Raw genomic sequence first — 21,857 nt, 5'->3', positions numbered from 1 at the left:
CTGTAGGTATATGAAATATCCCAAAACATGGATGAGAGTATTTTGTGTAAAAGATAGGGAATACAATACTTCAAAACATTCAAAATAGTGAATGTTCACTAGCACAATGACTTTTATTTACTACAATACTCTTATGTATCATAATGCCCAGCACACCATAGATTAAATCACCTTGTCAATTGAAAAAGTATGTTGAATTTAATAAGAAGTCAATTGGGGGTAGGATACATTTAATTTCAATCCATGTAATAGACAGCCTTGGTGAAATATATCAAAGAGCACTTCCCAATCTGGAAAAAAAGATCAAAGGGAGTCCCAGGTGATCTCCAGAGTGCCAAAGATGGTTACCTTGAAACTACAGTGGAATCTATTCCTGCCCAGCTGCAGATTTGTTTAATGGCTACTCACTCATTTAAACCTTAATTGTTGAAACCCATTGATTAAGAAATAACACTTATTCCCATGACTGGCACTTCATCACTCATACCAAAATCACTCACCTCAGAGATTACCTAAACCAATCTGAGACCATTTCCTAAATAACAACATCTTTGGGCTAGAGGAGATAGGACAAAGATCCCATATGACTTGATTCCAAGCTACCTGAACAAAATGACCCTTACCAATAGTACTCTTTTCCATAGCAAGGTTTTATTCATTCATCTTACAGTGTCAGGCATCGTGGCAAACTAAATTATTATGACTCTATCCTGGAGTCAATCTAAGAAAAATAAGATCCAGGCTCAGTAATCTTATGAACAAGATCCATTTTGTTTTTGTTTTTTGTTTGTTTTTTATTTTTTGCCACGCCACATGGCTTGTGGGATCTTAGTTCCCTAACCAGGGATCGAACCCAGGCCCTCAGCAGTGAAAGCACAGAGTCCTAACCACTGGACCACCAAGGAGTTCCCAAGATCCATTTTGTAACGATCATCTGTATTCCTCTTACAGAGAGACAATATTTAACTTAAGGGTCATGACTGGAGTTTGTAGATAAAAGCTTACAAAATGGGAAAATATTAGAAGACAACTATTAGAATTAATTTGACTTGTGGTTAGCTAACATATTCAATATGACAGAATGTCAACCTGTCATTTGTTTTCTTTCTGGAGAAGTTAAAAAAATAGTTTTCTTTTAAAAACATACTGATAATAGGTAGTATTTCTACAACTTCCCCAAACAAAAAGCAAACAACAAAAACAGAACATCATGACATCTGAGTAGTTAATCAGTCATGGCTGTCATATCTGTTTATAATTGAGGTAAAATTTATATCAGTGTCATGCACAGACCTTAAATTCTCAATTCAATGAGTTTCAATAAATGCCTGTGATCTTCATGTTTCCGTCACTCCAGAAAGTTGTCCTGAACCCCTTCCAGTCAATTCCCCCACAACCCAAGGCAACTACTGTTCAGATTTCTATAGATGTGAGAAACACCTGACTTCTTTCCTCCCACACAATGTTTTTGAGATTTACCTACATGCTTCCATGTATCAGTAGCTTTTTTTTTAATAGCAGAGTAGTATTTCATTATATGATTGACACAATCTGTTGATCTATTCTCTTGTTGAAGTATATTTGTGGGGTTTTTTGTTTGTTTTTTGTTTTGTTTTTTTGGCTATTGTGAATAAAGGTGCTTGTAAACACAGAATCCTGTTCTGCTGTATAAATGTAATCACATCACCTTAAACTTAAGACAGCTTTCTGCCTAAACCAGGAGCTGAGGGTCTTGAAGGAATTAGCATCTGCTTTCACACAAAGTGAGTGAGAGGAGCCCCACCCCTGCTCCAGAGCCCTGGCTGATTAGATGGGACCCGCTCCAACCAGCCCATATCTGTGATATGTGACACTCCAGGGGGCCACACTTTATGAGAAGAGACTCTTTCCATGGAACATTTCAAACAGGTAGTGTTTAGGGGTAGTGGCAATAAAGCTCATCTCTGTTCCAACCCTAATCCGGTGTCACATTGCTTCTATTATAGACAAAAACACAGTATTCAAAAACAACAACCAACATACAGACACAAAAAGGGACTTTTGATTTACCCGTTCTTTAAGGTCTCCCAGCACAGACTACACCTAATCAATGGATAGCCACATGCTATTAATGTAACTTTGGGCACACCATTCACCTCTGAGTCCTAATTTCCCAAGATGCAAAATGGGATAACTGTAGCACCTGTCTTAGGGTTATTTTTGAAGATCAAATTAGATAATACATACCAAATATTCACAGATGCTAACACACTTAAGTACATAGCATTAGCTATTATTAACAAAACTTTATTTCCAAAACTATTTAGAGAGTATAGCCTCAGATTTTCCTTTTCCTTTTCCATTTCAAGGTAGTAACAAGAGTTTCCCAAAATGAGTGTGTTCGTTCCCCCCAAAATTAATTCACATTCAACTGGTATTATGTAAACCAAAGTCCACAGCCAGGGAAGTTTTGGCTAAATAATTTTTTTTTAAGACTGCAAAACATCTAAGTGTTTCATGCTAATGTACACTATGACCCCCCCTAAAAGTGAGATCTAGTATTGACCACGAAATTGACTTCTGCCCTAACAAAATCATGTGATCCTGGGGCTCTAACACTTTCAGACATGCTAGTAAAAACAATGCTGACTACACATATGAAACAAACAGCATCCTTAAGAAGATAATATATGCTCTTCCCATTTCATTTAGTTAAATGCTATCCATCCTTCAGACCTCAGGGAAGCCTTCTTAAACCCTCCAAACTTAATCAAGACTTCCTGCTAGATACTCTCAAGGTTCCCTTAGACTTTTCCTCCTAGCTCTTACCGCCATTTGTATTAACATACTCAAAAGATTATTTGATTAATGCCTGTCACCTTGCCCACTAAACTATAAGCTTCAATTAAAGGCACGGCTGTATATTATGCTCAACCTTATACCCCTAGTATCTACCACAATGTTTGGTACCAAATAACTGATGTGGAACAAATATGCAAATACAAGAATTTACTGCAACTTTATTTGTCATAGTGAAAAATTGAAAACAACTCAAATGTTTATTAATAGGAAAGTAATTAAATAAGCTACTCTACATATATATTATAGAATATTATACAGCCATTAAAAAGAATGAGCTTAATCTCTACGTTCTGACATACTTTTCTAAATGAGAAAGGAGAAATGCATTTTATTTCATATGTACTATATTGTGCTTAGATGTCTAAAAACATACACAGCTAACTGTTAACAGTGACTACATCTGAAGAGGAACAGGCCTGGAAAAAGGTACTTTCACTTTTACACTTTATACATTTCTCTGTTGTTTCAATATTCTTCAACAAACATGCATTTCTTTTCTAATTAATTTTTTAAGCTTTGAGCAACTGCAAGTCCACATAAATTATCATATGCTTTATGCTTAGTTCTATTCGTATCACTATTTCTTAAAAATATTTTTGTAATGATCTCCATAGCAATTGTGAGAGGAAGGTAAGACAAAAGATAGTATTAACCCTGTCGTATAGATTAAAAGCTATATGTAAACTAACACCACAAAGCAAAATAAACAACAGAACTGGGGCTAAAATGTGGCTCTTTTTTCTTGGTCCAGGGTTCCTTCCACTACACATTATTGCCTTTCCAATAAGGGACACAAGCCTGATATTGATAACAATCAATATTTTAGTACCAAATGACTAGAAGAGATTTAAACCTACTCCCATCTCCACCTCACCTCTGCAAGTCATGAGAGGGCACTGCAGGCCAATGGCCATAGAGGCTTCTTTTAATAACCCCAGTGACGGGGAGGTTACAAAATTCTAGTGCATGCTCCTCACCATTAGACAATTCCCTTATACTGATCTGAAACCTATCTCTTTTACTTTGACCCGTTGGTTCAAGTTTGGCCATTTGGAATGCGAAGCTTCTCTCCTCTTCTGGAATATATTCAAGTATATGAAGACAGTTATCACCTGTGTCTTTTTGGGAGCGGGTGCTTTACTTAGATAAACTTTCCAATAAAACAGCTGTCATTATCCAACTTCTAATTTCAGTACTGGCAAATTGCTTGGCAGACGAGGAGAAGGAGAACTGTCATGCAAGACTACGACAAAATAATGAGGTACAAGTAGTCAATTGTTACTACAGTCCTTCAAGGAGAGTTACAGAGAATCATGCACATCTTACCACTCCTTTATTAGATGTTGCTGACTCAAACAGCTTTCTGGTATAAAGCGCAGGAACGAAGACAGGGTCAGATGCTTCTGACAAAATCTTGGCTTTAGACAGCTACACATAGCTGGTTCAAGAATCTGCCATGAATGCAGCCAATTATTAGTCCTCCATTAGATAGATGAACAATCAACCTAATGATCTTCCTCAGTAAAATATTTCTTGCTGTTTTTGTTAGAACCTCCAATAACAAAGCACCTGGTGGTTCTACCAATGGACGAATGAGACTTCCTCACGATTTAAAGAGACAAAGGAATTAATGATAAAAGTGATAAACAAAATGAAACTTAGTGACTGAACTTGAGACTCATGAAAACATTTAAGACCATAATGACATGGTTGTTAGATAACACCAGAAAATGCCCGATGAAAAGTACAAGAAGCCTAGGACGAAGTACTAGAACAAGAAGTACAAGTTCAAGAAGTCCTGTACTTACAAGGACAAGAAGCACAGTAAGAGACACTGTAGCTAAATACTTATTAAAACTGCTGTTTACACCTGATGAAAAACAATCAGAAGTAAATGCTTGTGAAAAAACTTAGAGTAAGAATACAGGGCAAGATAAGACATCTATTTGGAATAGCACAGCTTTTTTACTCTGGTTTACCTATTGATGACAGGCACAAACTTGGGAAAGTCTTCCCAAATGTCGTTCCAGGTTTTCCTTCTGAATCTGAACCTAACTAAGGGAAAGGAGAGGTCCTCTGAGCACCCAACTGAAAATATCCCTCCTTATTCTTCTTTACTCAACTGTGCTTCCCTTCATCATAATTTATAATTATATATCTCTGTGCTTATTGTCCCATGACCCAGAAAACCATAAGTTCCTTGAAGGCAGAATCAACTCTTTTGAACACTGTATACACATGCACATAGGACCTTGTACAAGAAAGATGCTCATTAAATATCTGTATAGTGAAGACAGAAAGAGGAAAGAAAAAGGAAGTCACTGGTTACCATGAACTGTCACTTTGGGACTTCCCTGGTGATGCAGTGGTTCAGAATCTGCCTGCCAATGCAGGGGACACGGGTTCGATCGTCAGTCCTGGAAGATCCCACATGTCGCGGAGCAACTAAGCCCATGCGCCACAACTACTGAGCCTGCGCTCTAGAGCCCGCAAGCCACAAGTACTGAGCCCACGGGCTGCAACTACTGAAGCCCATGCGCCTACAGCCCGTGCTCCGCAATAAGAAGCCGCACACCGCTACGAAAAGTAGCCCCGCTCGCTGCAACTAGAGAAACCCGGCACTTAGCAACAAAGACCCAACGCAGCCAAAAAAAAAAAAAGTTACTTTGCTTGCGTAGCCAATGTTGGGAAATTTATCACTTGTTGGACACTAACGATCCAGATCATTTATATATATCATTTACTTTACTTTAACCTCTCAACAATACAGGCGGGTTTCTCATTTAAGACCAAAGTAAGACTCAGAGAAATTAAATATTTAATAACTTGCTTAAGCCACACACCTAGCAAATTTGAGCTCCAGTTTATGTTAACGTCAGGTTTATCTGATGTGATGGCGGCTGCCCCCAAGCTGCTCTTGTCTTCAATTATCTCCCCTCCATACAGCTAAGTGAGGAGGGGGAAATACCTAACAGCAAATTAGTAGCTGTATACAACCCAAGACCTCTGGCTATCTATACAGTCTGAATTTCCTTCCAGCTTAAAGAAATCTGCTAAAGAAATATAAACAGCAAAACAAGCAGTTTTGCATTCATCAAATAATTTGATTCTCAAAACAATCTTACAAACGAGAGAGAAATTATGTTGGTGTGGACACTGGGGCTAAGAGGGCTTAAGAGCTTTCACATTCTCCCTACAAACCTATGGGCCTGGGATTTTCCAAAAAGAAAGTGACTGCATAAACCTGGTGCAACATTTGAAGAAGACACTAGCGTCATAATCCTCGTTTTCCTACTGCAAATATGTAATCCAGATGGGAGCGTTCAACGATTCAATTTTCCCTTTGCATTTTAGGTTTGATGAGGGTCCCGTTCATTCAGTACAATTAGTCAAATGTTGACCGCCAAATATATTTACGAGGAGACAACACATCCAGGTCAAAGAAAGGGCTACACTGCAGCCAAAACTAACTCTGGGCTGCGGTCCACATTTGCCCTGGCCAACTCCTCTTACTTCCTTCTTTCCCCTCCACTGAACCATTCCTCCCTGGGGTCAGATTTAGTGCAATAGGCAGGTTCCTACCTTGGTCTGAACACTCTTATCAAACTTGTCATTTTTGAAGCTAAACGTATTCTGGTGCCTCTGAGGCCTGGAACGAGCCACGTTCCCTTTCTGGGAGCTCATCGCCGAAACCACAACCACCTCGCGCTGGGACAAGGAAGATGCACCCAAGACTAGTATACCAGGAACTATCTCCACGGAGTTCACGTTTCCACCTCCGACCCGGAAGGAACTTAACCAGCATTTCTGCCCCCGCCCCCGGCAGCCCACGTGACTCCTCGCGGGGGTCAAAGGACACCTTTCGGCCCTTCAGCTCCAGCAAAGGTCTTTTACTCAGCCCAGTCTCTATCCCTCCCCATCCGCGAAGCCTCTTTCTCAAACCCGGCGAAAAATCCCAGTTTCTTCGAAGCGAGAATTCCCCCATTGGTCCGAATGTGGCAGTCCGCCCAAGTGAAGGGGCGGGAAAACTTTGCTCCTATTGGCTCTTCTTTTCCGCAATCCCCGCCTCCTGCCGACTCAGCTCGGCCTCTCCCGGCGCCCTACTCCTCTGGGCGGCTTGTGATTGGTGCAAGTCGGGCTAAACTGGACTGTATCCAACCCCCGGCCCGCTTGCAGGCTGGAGTCCGGGTCAGCCTTAGCACTTTCCTTCAGTTAGTGACCAACTCCTAGCTTAGTGAGCTCTCTGCTAGCCCCTGGGTTCCCTTCCAGCCTCCTTCCCGCCACGAGAGTGAACCCTGCTGCCGGCAGGCCGAAGGGGAGCAAAGAAAGGAGGATTAAAGAGAAGAAAGACCTGGCTGGGTCTGGGTGGTGTCTGCAGTGCCAGAAAGGGAGGTGGCGGCGGCTGCGGCAGCTGCGACCACGGCCGCGCGGGACGTGAGGCCCAACAGCAGCCGACGGCGGCGGCGGAGGCGGCCGCTCCAGCGCCTCGCGCCGGGGCCGTTAGTCAGCAGAACGCGAACCCGTGTGGAGGAGCAGGGCCGGCGCGAGGCGAGACTCGGGAGCTCGAGCCGGCCCCCTTGGGCGCCGCCGTCCTTCCTCGTCCCGGCGCCGGGGGCTGCCGCCCTCGTCCGCCCTCTTTGGCCGGGCCCGCCCGCAGGCCGGGAGAGTCGGGCGGCGGCAGCAGCGCGGATCGCGCCTTGTAGAGGACAGCGCGGCGGTAGAGGTTCTCTCCCAGCCCTTTCTGCCTGACGCTTTGGCTGCGGCCCTCAGGTGCAGGTGCGTGGGGCCGCGGGGGGCCGGGGCGCTGCGGCTGGGCTCGGGGAGGGGGCGCTAGGCCCGGAGCAGCAGCGCGGGAGGGACGAGCCGGGGCCGGGCGGGGGGAGGGGAGCGGGAGGCGTCTTTGTTGTTGGCGACTGGGATGCCTCTCGGCGCCGGCAAAGGCGGAGAAGCCACTCCCGATCGCGTCTGGGTTTTTGAGAAGATTCTCTGTTGGTTCGGTGAAGGGGAGAGATAGGAAAGTCTTCGCGGTCGGTGAGGCTGCGGGAGTCTGAGGGCGGGAGAGGGACGGACAGACGGACTGGGAAAGGTCTTGGGTCCTCCTTGCAGAGAAGGGCCTCATTTCATTCCTTTGCTATTCTCCCTGTGGACGGAAGGATGGGTCCAGGTTCACATTTCGCTCCCTGGCTCATTGTGAGAGTCGCGACGCCTGAAGGCTGTCTCCTGAATGTCCTCGTGTGTGCCAGCCTAGACTTTAGCTCGAATCTGCACCGTGCTTGGTGATTTGTGTATTCTGGTCCGCCGCCGTAGGGTTGTTTTCTCTCTCGATGGTTGAACTCTTTACTTGTTTCCGAACTCTAGGGTAGGCTCATCAGGAATTGTTTTTGAGTTGAAAAATTAGAGTTTTTCTTTGGAATTTTTTTAAACACTGAAACGAAAAGTTCTGTCAAGTTAGATTGTACTGTTGTGAAGGGCTTTTGTAAAGAAGAGAGTTTAACCCTGGCTTCTTGTTTAAATTTAAAAAAGAAGAATGTTCGGAGCTTTGATCCATGGAGGTTTCTGCCAACGCCAGGATATAACTTTTTAAAATGACGCATAGATTTAAGTCAGCGTGAAGTGGATTTGTTAAGCAGAAGGATGAATAACGGAATACAGGGAGGGTGACCTTTAAATTTTGGCTGTTAGCTTACAAAAAGGTATTCATGTTTAAAACTTTTCTGTGATATGCAGTACTTGATCCGTAAGATAATTCATTGTTTTTTTTTTAAGCCTCCAATAAATAAAAAGAAGTTTGGAAATCTTGCATCATTTAAAACTACTAGTCATTAGGTAATGAGTCTGAGTAAAAAGTCAGGTACATGTTGTAAAAGCATTCATCTGTTTACATTAACAAGAAGACTTACAATAAAATGAACTTTATAAAGAGTTTGTCTCATATGTTTATAGCATAAGCTCATTTGGGTGATTTATCTAATATGTAGTCAGAGCCAGTATTTTGATAATTATCATAATTGCCAGTGTTCTAATTTGGGTGCCCAACTCTTTGGTTGGGAGTAGGGGTGGAGGCTTATTTAAAGAAGAGCAGTGGAGATAGCCATGTTTCACCTTATAAAAGAAATAAGGTCCCTGTTGTGCAATAATTGCTATATTACTTGAGATCCAGGAGGAAATGAATAGCACCCTCACCTATATTTTGACCTCTCTTTTCTCCTGCTGTAGAATTAATAAGGTTAATTGTCAAGGATAGGATTAGATTTTTAGCAGGCCTAGGCAGTTTTAATCTTGTCACTTGCTGTGCAGTACTGTAGTTGATGAGTGGCTTGTTTCCTTGAGTATCTTTGCCCATTTTGAAATGTGCATGACATCGACAAAGAATTTTCTATTTCCTGTGACAAACAGAATTGCCATAAAGCATTATGGCAAAGTAATGTTTTTGGTAGTTTAATGAACACAGAAGAACTAGGCAGTTAGTGTCTGTTCCAAGTTTTGTCACTGAATTGGTCTACAACTCCAGGCAAGCTATCCCACATCTGAGTCAGTTTCTCCATCTGTAATATAGGACTAATAAACTGTGCATCTGCTCGCTATGCAGTGAGAACCAACAGTTCCTCTGGTTATGTGACATTGATTGTTTTAGTTAATAAGAGTACTTTTTAATGAAATTTTGTTTTGGTATCATGAATTTCAGTTCCTTGGTGAAGAATTACGATAAAGAATCATAGTTATAATAGGGAGACTGTCTATCCATATGCCATCACTTAGGAAGTGATAAACTCAAAATTTCTCCAGTGTTAAGAAGAAAATATAATTTGGTGTCATATCTTTAGAATCAGTGATGACAAGAAAATAGAGTGACAGATTGACTTGGTTGGTTTGTTTACTGATAGATTTTATTTCTAATATATCCAAGGTTTTGCTCTTACTTCTCAAAAATTACTCCTATCTTTCCTACCCTATTAAAGATTTCTCACATAGCAATATGGCTCTCAAACCCAGCCTTGTGAGTTGGAGAAGAAAAGTGATGCTTTGTGACTTTATTACAGAAGAAATAAAGCCTAGAGAAGTTAATTATTTGAATTGCCTAAAGCTACACAGTTTGTAAGAACCAGAACTGAGACTTGAATCTGGGTCTTCTGACTTCTCGTCCTGAATCTTTGCTTTGGAGCAGTTTTCCAAACATCTCTCTAGGCCCAACGGTTTTCGCCAACTGAGGTGAAATGAGAAATAATATAGCAATATAAGTATTGGTAATATACAATATAATGAATATTCATGCACTCATTACCCAGTTGGAAAGTTAAAACTACAAAACAAAGCTTCCTCTGTACTTGGTACCCCTCTTAAATCCTATTCCCTTTTCCCCACTCCCAACCGCTAACATGCATCCTTCCGTTTATACTTTACTACATTCCTTTATATCCATGAACACTATATGGTTTTTCTTTGATTGGTTTAAGACTATTTAAGTATGAATTTTGTATCTGTAGCTTGCTTTCTTCACTGATCATGCCAGGATTTATCTATGTTTATTCAGGTAGCTCTAGTTTATTTTTACTGTCATATGGTGTGTGTTTCATTATGTGACTGTATCAGGTTTCTATTGCTCATTTTAGTTATTTCCAATTGTTTGCTTATTAAACAGTGTGTAGGGAATATTCCGGTATATGTTTACTTAGGTGCATTTGCAAGGCTTCCTCTAGGGTAGTGGTTCTTGAACCTATATCCCATTTTTATGGAAATATTTTACAACTTCCCCGATACTGTCCTAAAATGAAATTCATAATAATAAACTTACATTCATATTTTAAATAAAGTAATGCCCTGACTAAAATAAAGAAGTAATTTATAACAAAGTAATGTATTGCACTGTGTCAATGCTCAGGCTCAACCACACTGTAATCTTGCTACCTAGTGTGATAGTAGACCAGTAACATTAGAATTCTGGGAGCTTGTTAGAAATCAGAACCTCAGGCCCTACCGTAGTGATTCAGGTGCTAAATATTAACAAGATTCCCAGGTGAGTTGAGTGCACCTTAAAGTCTAAGAAGCACTGCTAGAAGAAATAGTAGTAGTCAGATACTTTGCATGGATAGGATCACCATGAATAGGACAGCTGCTAAAGCAGATTAAACAGGTGTGTTGAATTGGCCATTCAAATACCAATAGAGGCCCTGATGTTGATAAGGGAGTTTCTGAAATAACTAATTTCAGTAAAGTTGGAACAAAAATAAAAGTATAGTCTTCTCTCTTTACACAAGGGTTGCATTCTTGAAAATCTTCACCTATATTAAAACAATACAAATATACTTTGTGTCAAATCCAATTTATTAATATCTGACCTTATTTTTTCCTTCTGTTGCCTTGAATGAGTGTCCAACAGAATGTTCAGAAGTCATGGGATGTGGCACAGCATTATCTTTACACACCAAGTGTGCCTCGTGTCCCTGGCATCTATACAGTAGTACCCCCCATTCGTTACAACAACTAAAAAGCCATTATTGAGAAAGATTGCCTTGGGATATAAATCTAGTAGTAGATTGCTAGAACACAGGTTAGGAGCTGTTTCTTCAACTTCATTTGATAACTACCAGTTTTCTCTCCAGAGTGTTTGTATCAGTAATGGATTAAAGGGTCTGTTTTCTCACCTTCCAAATACTTTATAGACTTAAGTTTTGACATTATGAGGAGTATGAAATGTTACTTCATTGTAGGTTTCTTTTGTATCTTCCCCAGTTAGTCATGCTGTTGAGAACACCTTCATTTATTTTTTGGCTATTCATGTTCCTTCTTCTATGAATTGCCTATTCTGTTTTTCTATGGGTTTATTTTATTGATTTGTAAATGCTTTTTATGTATTCTGGATAACAATGCTTGGTAGGCTTTACACATATTTTCTAGTCATTTGCATGCCTTTTCACTTTAAGTATGGTATCTTTTAGTGACTAGACGTTCTTAATTTTAATGTCAAATTCTTTTATGATTATGCTTTTTCTCTTTAAAGGAAGTCTTCTCTATCTTGAGATTATAAAGATTCTGTTATAGTTTGTTTTAAAAGTTTTACTTTTCACATGTAAATCTTAAATACACATGGAGCTATTTTTTATAAATGAGGTGTTTGTGAATCTAAATTTACTCAGTAAAAATGACTACCCTTTATACTGAAATTATTTTTATGTTAATGTGTGCTTATGAAATTATAGTGATAGTATATTATATTTAGTTTGTAACATCCCTTTTTGGCAAAATTAAAATTTGGTAACTCTTGTCATTCCAAATTTTTTTTAAAATTTGGATCGAACACACACGCCCTGCATTGAAAGGCGAAGTCTTAATCACTGGCCTGCCAGGGAAGTCCCAATTTGACTTTTTTAATAAAAGGTTTTGGGAACCACTGCTTTTAGAGTACTCTGATTTTTTTTTTTATCTGTGTCTCACATTTGGCCTCTAAAACATCACAGAAAGTGAGCAGGTACTCTTAGGTACTAATCTTTCATCATTTGCATCTCCGCATTTTACAGTTTGTTTTATATGTCTTGTCATCACTTTTTTTTTTTTTTAATCACTTTTTATTCTGGCTAGAACTTTTTAAATGATACTTATCCTAATTTTTTAACAGAATTTCAGACTAAATTCAAATATTTTAATGTTAATTTGGCTCAGATGTAGGTCCTGTTTTGTTTTCCCAGGAATTAAAAGTGAAAATGGTTAAACAAGTCCTTGTACAGTTAAAGATGAAAAGTGGGAAAGGAAGAATGGGCCGGTGTCTACTATCAGTCACTCTTCTAGGTTTGAGGGGTGCATCTGTAAACAAAACAAGCAAAGATCCCTAACTTTCTAGAGCTTACCACCTAGCAGAGGACCATACACAATATGCACAATAAGTATCTAATATGTAAGAAAGCAATAAATAACTTCTAACGAAAAGGTAGAGAATGGTAGGGAGGAAATCGAACGAGGAAGTTTTGACCTATTAAATAGGTCTCCCCTTTGAGAAGGGGAGAATGAGCACAGTGTGCAGTGAGGGCATTAACCATGTGGACAATCTTGGAAGAGTGGACAGAATATAGTCAAGTTAAAACTGTGTTCCTGGCCCTCCCATTTAATAAGTTGTGTGAACTCGGACAAGTTGATTGACTTAACCTGAAGCCTTGATTTCTTCATATGTAAAGGAATGATAACCTGAGAAAAGTATTATTAAGATTAAAGGAGATAACAAGTAAAAGCACCTACCTCCTTCCCTCCCTGCCCCAGCCCCCCGCCAAGTAGTTTCAGGTAGCACTCTGTATTTTTATAGCAATAGAGTTAGGGGTCTTTACCCTTAAAAATACATACTGCTAAAGAAATTCTTTTCATTATGTCTGTCTTGACATATTTAACTAAGATTTATTTTTAGAATGTAGCCACAGTGAAAGAATAGGATTAAGAGAATATATGCTTGATGTAGATCAGGATGAAGAAGAAAGAGGCAGTTGAAATAACCTCATTAACTTGGTGTAGGCAAGTCTCCATTCCAGTCCCAACAAACCTGAAATAAAAGAAAATGCCTCCAGGAACAAAAGTAGAAGACATTATCAGTTTATCTAGTGCAACAAATTTGTTTGGCTTCTGAATTTACATTATTCTTAAATGTGTTTTGAAAATTAAAAGCAGTTGAGGGCTTCCCTGGTGGCGCAGTGGTTGAGAATCTGCCTGCTAATGCAGGGGACACGGGTTCGAGCCCTGGTCTGGGAAGATTCCACATGCCACGGAGCAGCTGGGCCCGTGAGCCACAACTACTGAGCCTGCGCGTCTGGAGCCTGTGCCCCGCAACAGGAGGGGCCGCGATAGTGAAAGGCCCGCGCACCGCGATGAAGGGCGGTCCCCGCACCGCGATGAAGAGTGGCCCCCGCTTGCCGCAACTAGAGAAAGCCCTCGCAAGAACCGAAGACCCAACACAGCCAAAAATAATAAATAAATAAATAAATAAAGTAGCTATAAAGTTAAAAAAAAAAAAAAAAGTTGAAATAATTCCTGTAATAAACTTCCCCCCAAAATTCCATCAGCAGACTGTAGCTTAGATTTTTTGTTTCTGATTAGTATCCTGCTTGGTGTACTGGTAATTTTTCACTCTTTAGCTTTGCCATCTCCACCCCTAAAAAGTAAAAATTATTCTCCACACATCAGCTATTGGCAAGAAAATAATGCCATTCGGTAACTTGGTTTGGCAAGCTTACATTTTCATTCACAGCTTTTTAACAGACCTCACTGTCACTTTTATTATTGAAGATTTAGGGCGGTTAAGTTAATGGGAGTGAGGAAGACCTTTAAAAATTATGCATGGAAGACATTCTGATAGAATTCCCTAGGGTAGTTGCTGTCAATTTTTCATTTGTTAAAATCCATAAGAAGTTTTGCTTTCATGACCTAATACATGCGTACGCACACACAAAAAAATGTTGCACCTAAGAGATTATCTAAATGTTCAGTAGAATGAATGGAAAGGGAAGTACTCGGAAATAACGATAGATACCAGGAAGGGAAGAGGGTGGGGGAATCAGGTATGACATGCTAAAGAGTTTAGATTTATCCAAGAGAGATGTAAGACCTATTGAAAAATTTTAAACAAAAAAATGAAATCACTTGGCAACAGTGTAGAGTGTACATTAGAGGGGTATGAGATAGATATTACTGAGTGGCTTTTTAATACTAAATTGAAAAGTGGTTGAGCTAAGATGTGGCTGAGGGGATGGAGAGGTACCTAGGAGTTAGGCCTTGATAGAATGAGAGGTCTGAAGAGAGGGAGAGGGGGGAGGAGGGAAGGAAATACAGATTTAGATATTCAGGGTCTATAGCTTAAGGGAGAGGTCTGTGCTAGAGATTTAGGTTTAGTTTTTTAGATTTAGACACCATTAGTGTATAAATGGTAGTTAAAGCCAGGGGTATGGCTGAGAACAAAAGACAGGAAGATAAAAGACCAAAGTTGTAGTTAAAGCATAGGTTTGGGCGAGTTAAACAAAAGATAAGAGGATGATAAAAGAAGGCAATTTGTAAATAATAATAATAATATAACCTTTGAAAAGATCACCAGAAAAACCTAGATTGGAAGTTAGTTTCAAGAAGGAGAGGAGAGGACAATGGTGTTTAATTCCATAAGTGATTGTGTAAAAGGAAGACTAAGAAATAACCCAATGCACTTGAAATTATGAGGTTACTAGTAATCCTAAATGGATCAACAACTTCATGATAGATGTTAGATCACAATTCATTTTGGCCCTTATGGGGAACAGTGGAAAATGAGAAGTAAAGTTTGATTCTGAAGGATACTCAGAGAAGGTAGTAGAATCTAGATACATACACTTTTTTTTTTTTTTTAAAGAGGAGACTCTTGAATATGTTTATAAACAGCAGAGATGAATCAGAAGAGCAGGAGAGGCTGAAGATACAGGAAACATCAGAGAGGATAACTGATTAGGCAGGGTCTCTGAAGATGCTAGAGGCATTGGAACCCTCCAGAGTATGTGTGGAGGAGTCGGTCCTGAGGGAGTGACACTTCGCAGTCAGGATTTGATTGATTTTGAGGGTCCGGAAAGGGATTATCAAATACATGCCTGCATTTTCCAGTTAGAAAAGAACATCTTTTCTGCATCTAGTATGGCAGGAATTTAGATGTCTCATTTCATGTTCCCAGTAACTCTGCACAGTTTACAAATAAGATTGAGGCTGAGAGAAGTACTGTGATTTGTCTAAAGCCGCACAACTTAGAAGGTAACTGAGCTGTGATTTGATCGCATTTATATCTAGCTTCAAAGCCCAGTAGTTCTAAAATTTTTTATTTTTAAGGGGACCAATCACATTTCCAAAAAGGGGGAAGGATAATGAGAGGCTACCAATTTAAGTTTTGCTCAGTATAATCACTTCAAAAATAAAAACTTAGTACCTATTACCATTTTTTAGTTTCTTACAAGAGTTTCATTTTTCACAAAAAAAGATATTTTAATGTTAGAAAACTGTTGAACGGATATGATCTCCAAATAGAGGGCAAACCTTTAAATTTATTAACTCACTACTTTTCTCCTTTTCTCGTTTTGCTGAAGAATGGTAAAAACTTGATTATAGTCTAGTACTAGCCCTCAAACCACCCATGCCAACAAAGATTCATGAAATGAAACTTATATATACAAAAATATAGTACATTGTTACCATTTTATAACAAACTTCAGTTGTTATAGCTGAATATTTTATTGTGTTCAAAAAAACTAAATACTGTATTTCCCCCATATTAGAAACTTCTTTCATATTTTGTTTTGCTGCAAATTGATTTCTAAGGGTTCTCATTACCAAACTTGTAAGAAATTAATAAAATGATAAACGAAAGCAACTCCTAGAAATTCAAAGCATTAGTTCACAAACTGTTTCCTTTTGTAAATTTGTTAGATACTTCTGGGTTTTGTGTATTATGGCTTATTTTTTAAATTGCTGAAAGCCACTGTAAATCTAAATACTTTCAGAAATAGAAAATCAAATTGCTCTAACAGATATTTTGTACCATTGCTTACTACCCTACCTTGTCCCACTTTGGGAATATTATCCTGGATGCATAAACTTATTTGCTTATAGAAGTGTAAATATTGCCTAACCAACTATAACAGTACATCTTTAATCAACACATGTGTATCTTATTTTTTTAGAGTTCCTATCAAAGTGAAGAACTGACTTAGTTCCATGTTCTTCTCTTTAAGTTTGAAGTTCTGCCTCTGCCTGTGATGGCACTGGAAAGTAGTACTAGTAATACGGGGGGGGGGGGGAAATCACTCTTCAGGGGCTTACAGTGGGGCACTGACTGATACCTTATCACTTAGGGACAATATGCTCCACCTGAGGGCTGCAGGAGCAGATCACTCAGTTATTTTAAGTGCCCAAATCATTTAAAAGTGAATGCTTTAAGAATATAAATTCTTCCCACTAGCACACATTTCATCCCAAAAGAAACTGTCAGTAGCAGAGAATGTTCAGTTTTTGCCAATACACAATTTAAATTAACTCTTCAAAGTAACTCATGAGTACTAGGCTCGCTAAAATGGCTCCCAAATTAATCAACTTGGAAGCATTTCAACTTTTTTTTTTTGCCACCGTTCTAATAACTTTTAAAAAAGGATTTTCTAGCCTTGTCAGAAGATACTCATGATATAACTTAATATAGAAAAATATAGTATTATAGCTTTATAATCAGGAAAATGGATTTGCTATTGCAGTTAATGGGTATTAGCCAGATAAAACATCCCCAATTAGCACATTAGTAAAATGTCCATGTGGTAATTATCCTTAACTTACTGGTCTGCTTATTTAACTGCCTCTCTTAAGGATTTTAAGTATATCAGAAGGTGTTTTTTTAAATGCATAGAGTGCAATGTAAATAGGAGCATAATTTGTTAATTATTATGGTTTCCGAAAAGATTCAAGCCATAAATTACATACATTGGTATTGTGAAGCCTGGTTCAAAATAACAAAACAAAACCTATTTTAATTATATTTAGCATTATCTATCTCAGTTTATGTTCTGTCAGGTCTTTAGGTATAACTGCAGGTTCTTATTTTCTTTACTCTTTATCTCTTTCATTTCATTAGTAAATTATTATTGATCAGGTGCTGCCTGTATACTGCTGAAGAAAACACATGGTCACTAACCTCATAGTAAAGACAGTAGGCATTAATCAATTAAGCACACATGGCAGGGATCACAATATTCAGCTGTAAAGGAAAAGAACTGGGTGCTATGAGGAAGAATAATAATTTAGATTTGAGGCTTATAAGATGTCTGGGAAAAGTGGCATTTGAGACTGGAATATTGAGAGGTCAGAGGGAGCAAATGAGGCAAGTGTGCAAATCCTGACTTGGGAACAGCTTTCAAGGAACTGAAAGAGGGTGAGTGAGGGAGTCTGCAATCATAGAGGTGAAAGTATCAAGATAAGTTTGGAGGGGTAAGCAAAGGCCAGATCACACAAGGCCTTTAAGGACCTGTGGAGAAGTTAGATTTTATTACAGGTACAGCGGGAAGCTATCAAGGAGTTCTTGAGCAGATTACCTTGTAGGCTATATAGAAAAGAAATTGTAGGTTAGGAGAACATATGAATGGAAGAAATTCACATTTACTCTCAAATATTTTCCATTTGTTTGTTTACTCACACGTTCTAAGTTGTTCCTTCTGCTGTGTTATTCTACATAACCCTGGTCAGTCCTTTCATTTGTAAAAGCTAGGAATTACTATAAAAGAGTGGGAAAGGTAACCTCAGTAAATCAAAGGAATTGCATGTGTTCTCATCTGCAATAAAGGATGAAAGAAATTGTTTTTCCAAATTGAACTCTATTTAGTATTTATTTAGACTTTACAATATTGAGGTCGAGGTCATTGAAAACTACCTGCTGTTTGATACTGTTTTAACTTAATTTCAATAATGTTCCCACAGGTTTCACAATTTTTGTTCTCTTTAAAAATGTTATATTTTAGAGGCTGTTTTTATGTTCTTGGCATTTTTAATAGAATAAACAATCAAATTTCTCTTTCTATAGGGTCAAGGAGAGGAAGGGAATTATATCCAGTTGTATAAAGAGCAACATTGTGAACATAAGATACAATGCCCCCAAAATCCAGGCAGATTACAAAGGAGAATTAGGATTTAGCATAATAAAATATTCTTGCTGGAAAAGCTCTGGATGTAATAGTTGAATCTTCTCACATTAAAATTGAGGTAGTTGGGAGCATAAGAGCTCATTTAAATAGAGTTGTAACTAGAACATGAGTTCCCTAACTCCTCAGCTGGTGCTGTTTCTACCATTCCTTTACTTTATAAAAATGAGGTACATATAATGTGAAACAAGACTTCTTCAAAAGGTAAAAATTGTATGCAATACCAAAAATCATTAGATGAGTTTAATATTTCATGCCTAAGATGATATTTAGTAACCCAGTCGATGACATTTGAAAGGATGAGTGGACTACCCATCTTTATTGCTTGCTTTCTTCCTCCTCCCAAACAAGTATTTACACCAGAGATACACAAGACATGTATCTAAAACTAGCTCTCAGATTCTTCTCAAATCAAGTATCAAGGATTTGCCTCAACTGTTTTTGCAAGCTTCTGTTCCCTTTCCCACCATCCCACTTTTCTCCAGTTGCATTACTGGGCATACAGCATCAGAAACATCATTGTTCTGTATCAGCTTTTACTAAAATACTTTTCAGACCTATTCTAGAAATTGTCTCTAAAAGAAAACAAACAAAAAAATGTCTGCAGGATTTACTTTGTTTGCTACTTGCCTCATTAAAAGGAACATTTAAGACAAAATTTTTATTAACTACAATATCCAGTAAATCAAGATTACCTTTAGTTTATTTTGTGTGGGAGAAAGTTTTTCGTGTTACTAATTTGGAGAAACAATTACCTTTAAATGTAGTCATGTACTGATACTTAATTAAAGGATGTGGTTTATACATTTTGCACCATATAGCCATTTGTTAAATCTTCTGCTTTCTAAATAATGTGTGTTTGATGTACCTCCATGTAGCAGGTTGAAGAGTATGCCTGTTTGAGGTTTGTTTTTGAAAGCTTAAGATTTAAATAAATAAAATTCTTCAGTAGTATACAAGTTACTAAGTTACTGTGCTCTAAAATCATCAGTACTATCAGATTCTAATGTAATTCCAAGTCAGTGCAGGCTTACATGCAGTTTCCTAAATGACTGCATCATTCTTTATTCCATGTGTAAAGAATTACAATGGTTTTCTATACGTTGTTAAACAGATTTATTTTTAAATTTCTCATTTATCTAATCTTCCTCTTCCCCTGATGTTTTTTCTTCCTTTCTACCATGTACCTTTGCCTTAGTTCTTTCTCAACTGTCATACTTTTACATGTATTATTCTCCTAGCCTGGAGGGTTTTCCCTCAGCTTTTGGAAACCCCATGGGGGTGGTTGTATCCTCGTTACTGGAAACTGATACCACCTTTGAGAGCAGTTTGGCAGTCCATTTTGGATACATTTTAAGAAATAGAAATTTGACAATATTAAAGCATATATCCAAAGACTTCCTAAAATCCTTGTACACTTGAAGGCCACTGAAATGTATCACTTTCTTCCATGTAACAAGTAAAATTTGCCTGTTTTAAACAGTGACTTCATAATCTTCAGAAAAGAACATCAAAGCTGTGAATTTATAAATGCCAGTCCAGGTTTTACTTACTCTTTTGCCAACTGGTGTCAAAGACAACTTCCTTCCTCTTGCCCCAGGTACATAGTCTCACATTCTGAACCCCCAAACAAACTTTTTTTTTTTTCATGTAGTCTTAGATTTTTAAATTTTATTTGGTTTGGCTTTGGTATGTTCTTGTGTATGAAATGGGAAGGTCTTTCATCCTTGTTCTTCTTTCTCCACTGGACTCGTTATACTCTCTCCACGTCCACACCATAGTGAAACATTTCATTCCCAATACTAATCTTAACTCAGTAATTAAAAACATGGACTCTGGGTCAAACTGCTAAGTATCAGTCCTGGCTTCACTACAGTGATCTGGGGGAAACTAAACTTCTCGATTTTCTCATCTGTAAATTGGGCTGGTGGGGAGGATAATGGCATCTCTTTCATAGGGTTGTTATAAGGATTACTTACGAAGTTGTTTTTTTTTTTTTTTTACAAGATCTAGCTGTATTAAGTATTTTGATAAATAAACACTACCTTTGCTTTTGTAACCTAGCAAAATATCATACCTGCAGATTTAGATTTCTGAATGTCAAAAGTGATACTAATGTTTGATTTGTTTTACAAACTAGCTCAGCTATCATTGGCTTTTGAGTGACTTCTGTGTGGCAGCCATTGCTAGAAGTAGGTATACTTGAATGTTGAGTATATGCAATGAAGGGTATGTGTGAGATACGGTTCAAAACAATAAGGACAGAAATGTCCTTGTGGTTAGTAAATAGTTGGTAATTTACAAAGTGGTTCAGCTGATTAATTGTACAATAAAGAAAAAACATTTTTAAGCCCAAGAAGTCTGGCTCCTTTTGGAACAGGGCTTCATGGGCCCCTCATATACATTTCCATGCTTTTAGAAGATACCTTTTAATAATCTGTACAGACTGGAATTTAATTTTTTAGTGATAATTCACTGAGTAGTGCAGATATAAAATGTCTAAAAATTTTGAAGTTTAGGAGTTTGCAGAGTATATACTTAAATTTAAATTTCTTGAAAAGTTGAAATAAGTTTTATTTTAGGAATATAAAATATTTTGAATACTTGACTGTATAATTTTCATATTTAACATATTAAAATTTAAGGTATATTTAACCCATATTTTAAAAATTAACTTTGAATTGTTAACCTAGTTTTGTTTTATTTTCTTTAAATATACAGCTTGCTAGATACAGCATTTCTTTATTTTGTTTCTGATAGATGGGAAGTGAGAAATAATTCAAACAAAATAAAGCTACATTAGAATGAAACTAAAAATATTTTTGTACTTTTTGAAACATTGTTTCTCCCCCAAAAGAAATGAAAGCAAGGACTTGAACAGATGTTTGTTCACCGATGTTCATAGCAGCATTATTCACAGTAGCCAAAAGTGTCCAGCAGATTGATTAATGGATAAACTAAATGTGATATGTACATAAAATGGACTATTATTCAGCCTTTAAAAGGAAGGAAAGTCTGACACATACTGCAACATGATGAACCTTGAAGACGTGCTAAGTGAAATAAGCCAGTCACAAAAGGACAAATGCTATATGATTCCACTAGAGTAGTCAAATTCATAGAGACAAAAAGTAGGATGGTGATTGGGAGGGGCTGGGGGAAGGAGGGAATAAGGGAATCATTGCTTAATAGTACAAAGTTCCAGTTGGGGAGGATGAAAAAGTTTTGAAGAAGACTGGTAGTGGTGATTGCCTAACAGTATAAATGTACCTAATGCCACAGAATTGTACAATTTAAAATGCTTAAAATGATCAATTTTATGTTATGTATATTTTACCACAATTTTAAAATGCA

The 21,857-nt window shown here is 38.1% G+C and overlaps 2 protein-coding genes across 2 annotated transcripts in view; one reads left to right on the top strand and one right to left on the bottom strand.

Annotated features, from left to right (window-relative positions):
• Positions 1-6,796, bottom strand: part of C6H9orf85 (chromosome 6 C9orf85 homolog) — a 61,040-nt gene extending 54,244 nt beyond the window's left edge. Inside the window, exon 1 of the mRNA XM_059926462.1 lies at positions 6,424-6,796. Coding sequence (XP_059782445.1) covers positions 6,424-6,525 — 102 coding nt within the window. The 5' untranslated portion in view covers positions 6,526-6,796. The remainder of the gene's footprint in view (positions 1-6,423) is intronic.
• Positions 6,797-7,023: 227 nt separating this feature from the next.
• Positions 7,024-21,857, top strand: part of ABHD17B (abhydrolase domain containing 17B, depalmitoylase) — a 37,367-nt gene continuing 22,533 nt past the window's right edge. Inside the window, exon 1 of the mRNA XM_059926460.1 lies at positions 7,024-7,617. The gene's annotated coding sequence lies outside the window, so the exon portion shown is untranslated. The remainder of the gene's footprint in view (positions 7,618-21,857) is intronic.

Source organism: Balaenoptera ricei, chromosome 6 (genome assembly GCF_028023285.1).
Source record: "Balaenoptera ricei isolate mBalRic1 chromosome 6, mBalRic1.hap2, whole genome shotgun sequence".
NCBI lineage: Eukaryota > Metazoa > Chordata > Mammalia > Artiodactyla > Balaenopteridae > Balaenoptera > Balaenoptera ricei.
This window is presented reverse-complemented; position numbering and strand designations above follow the sequence as displayed.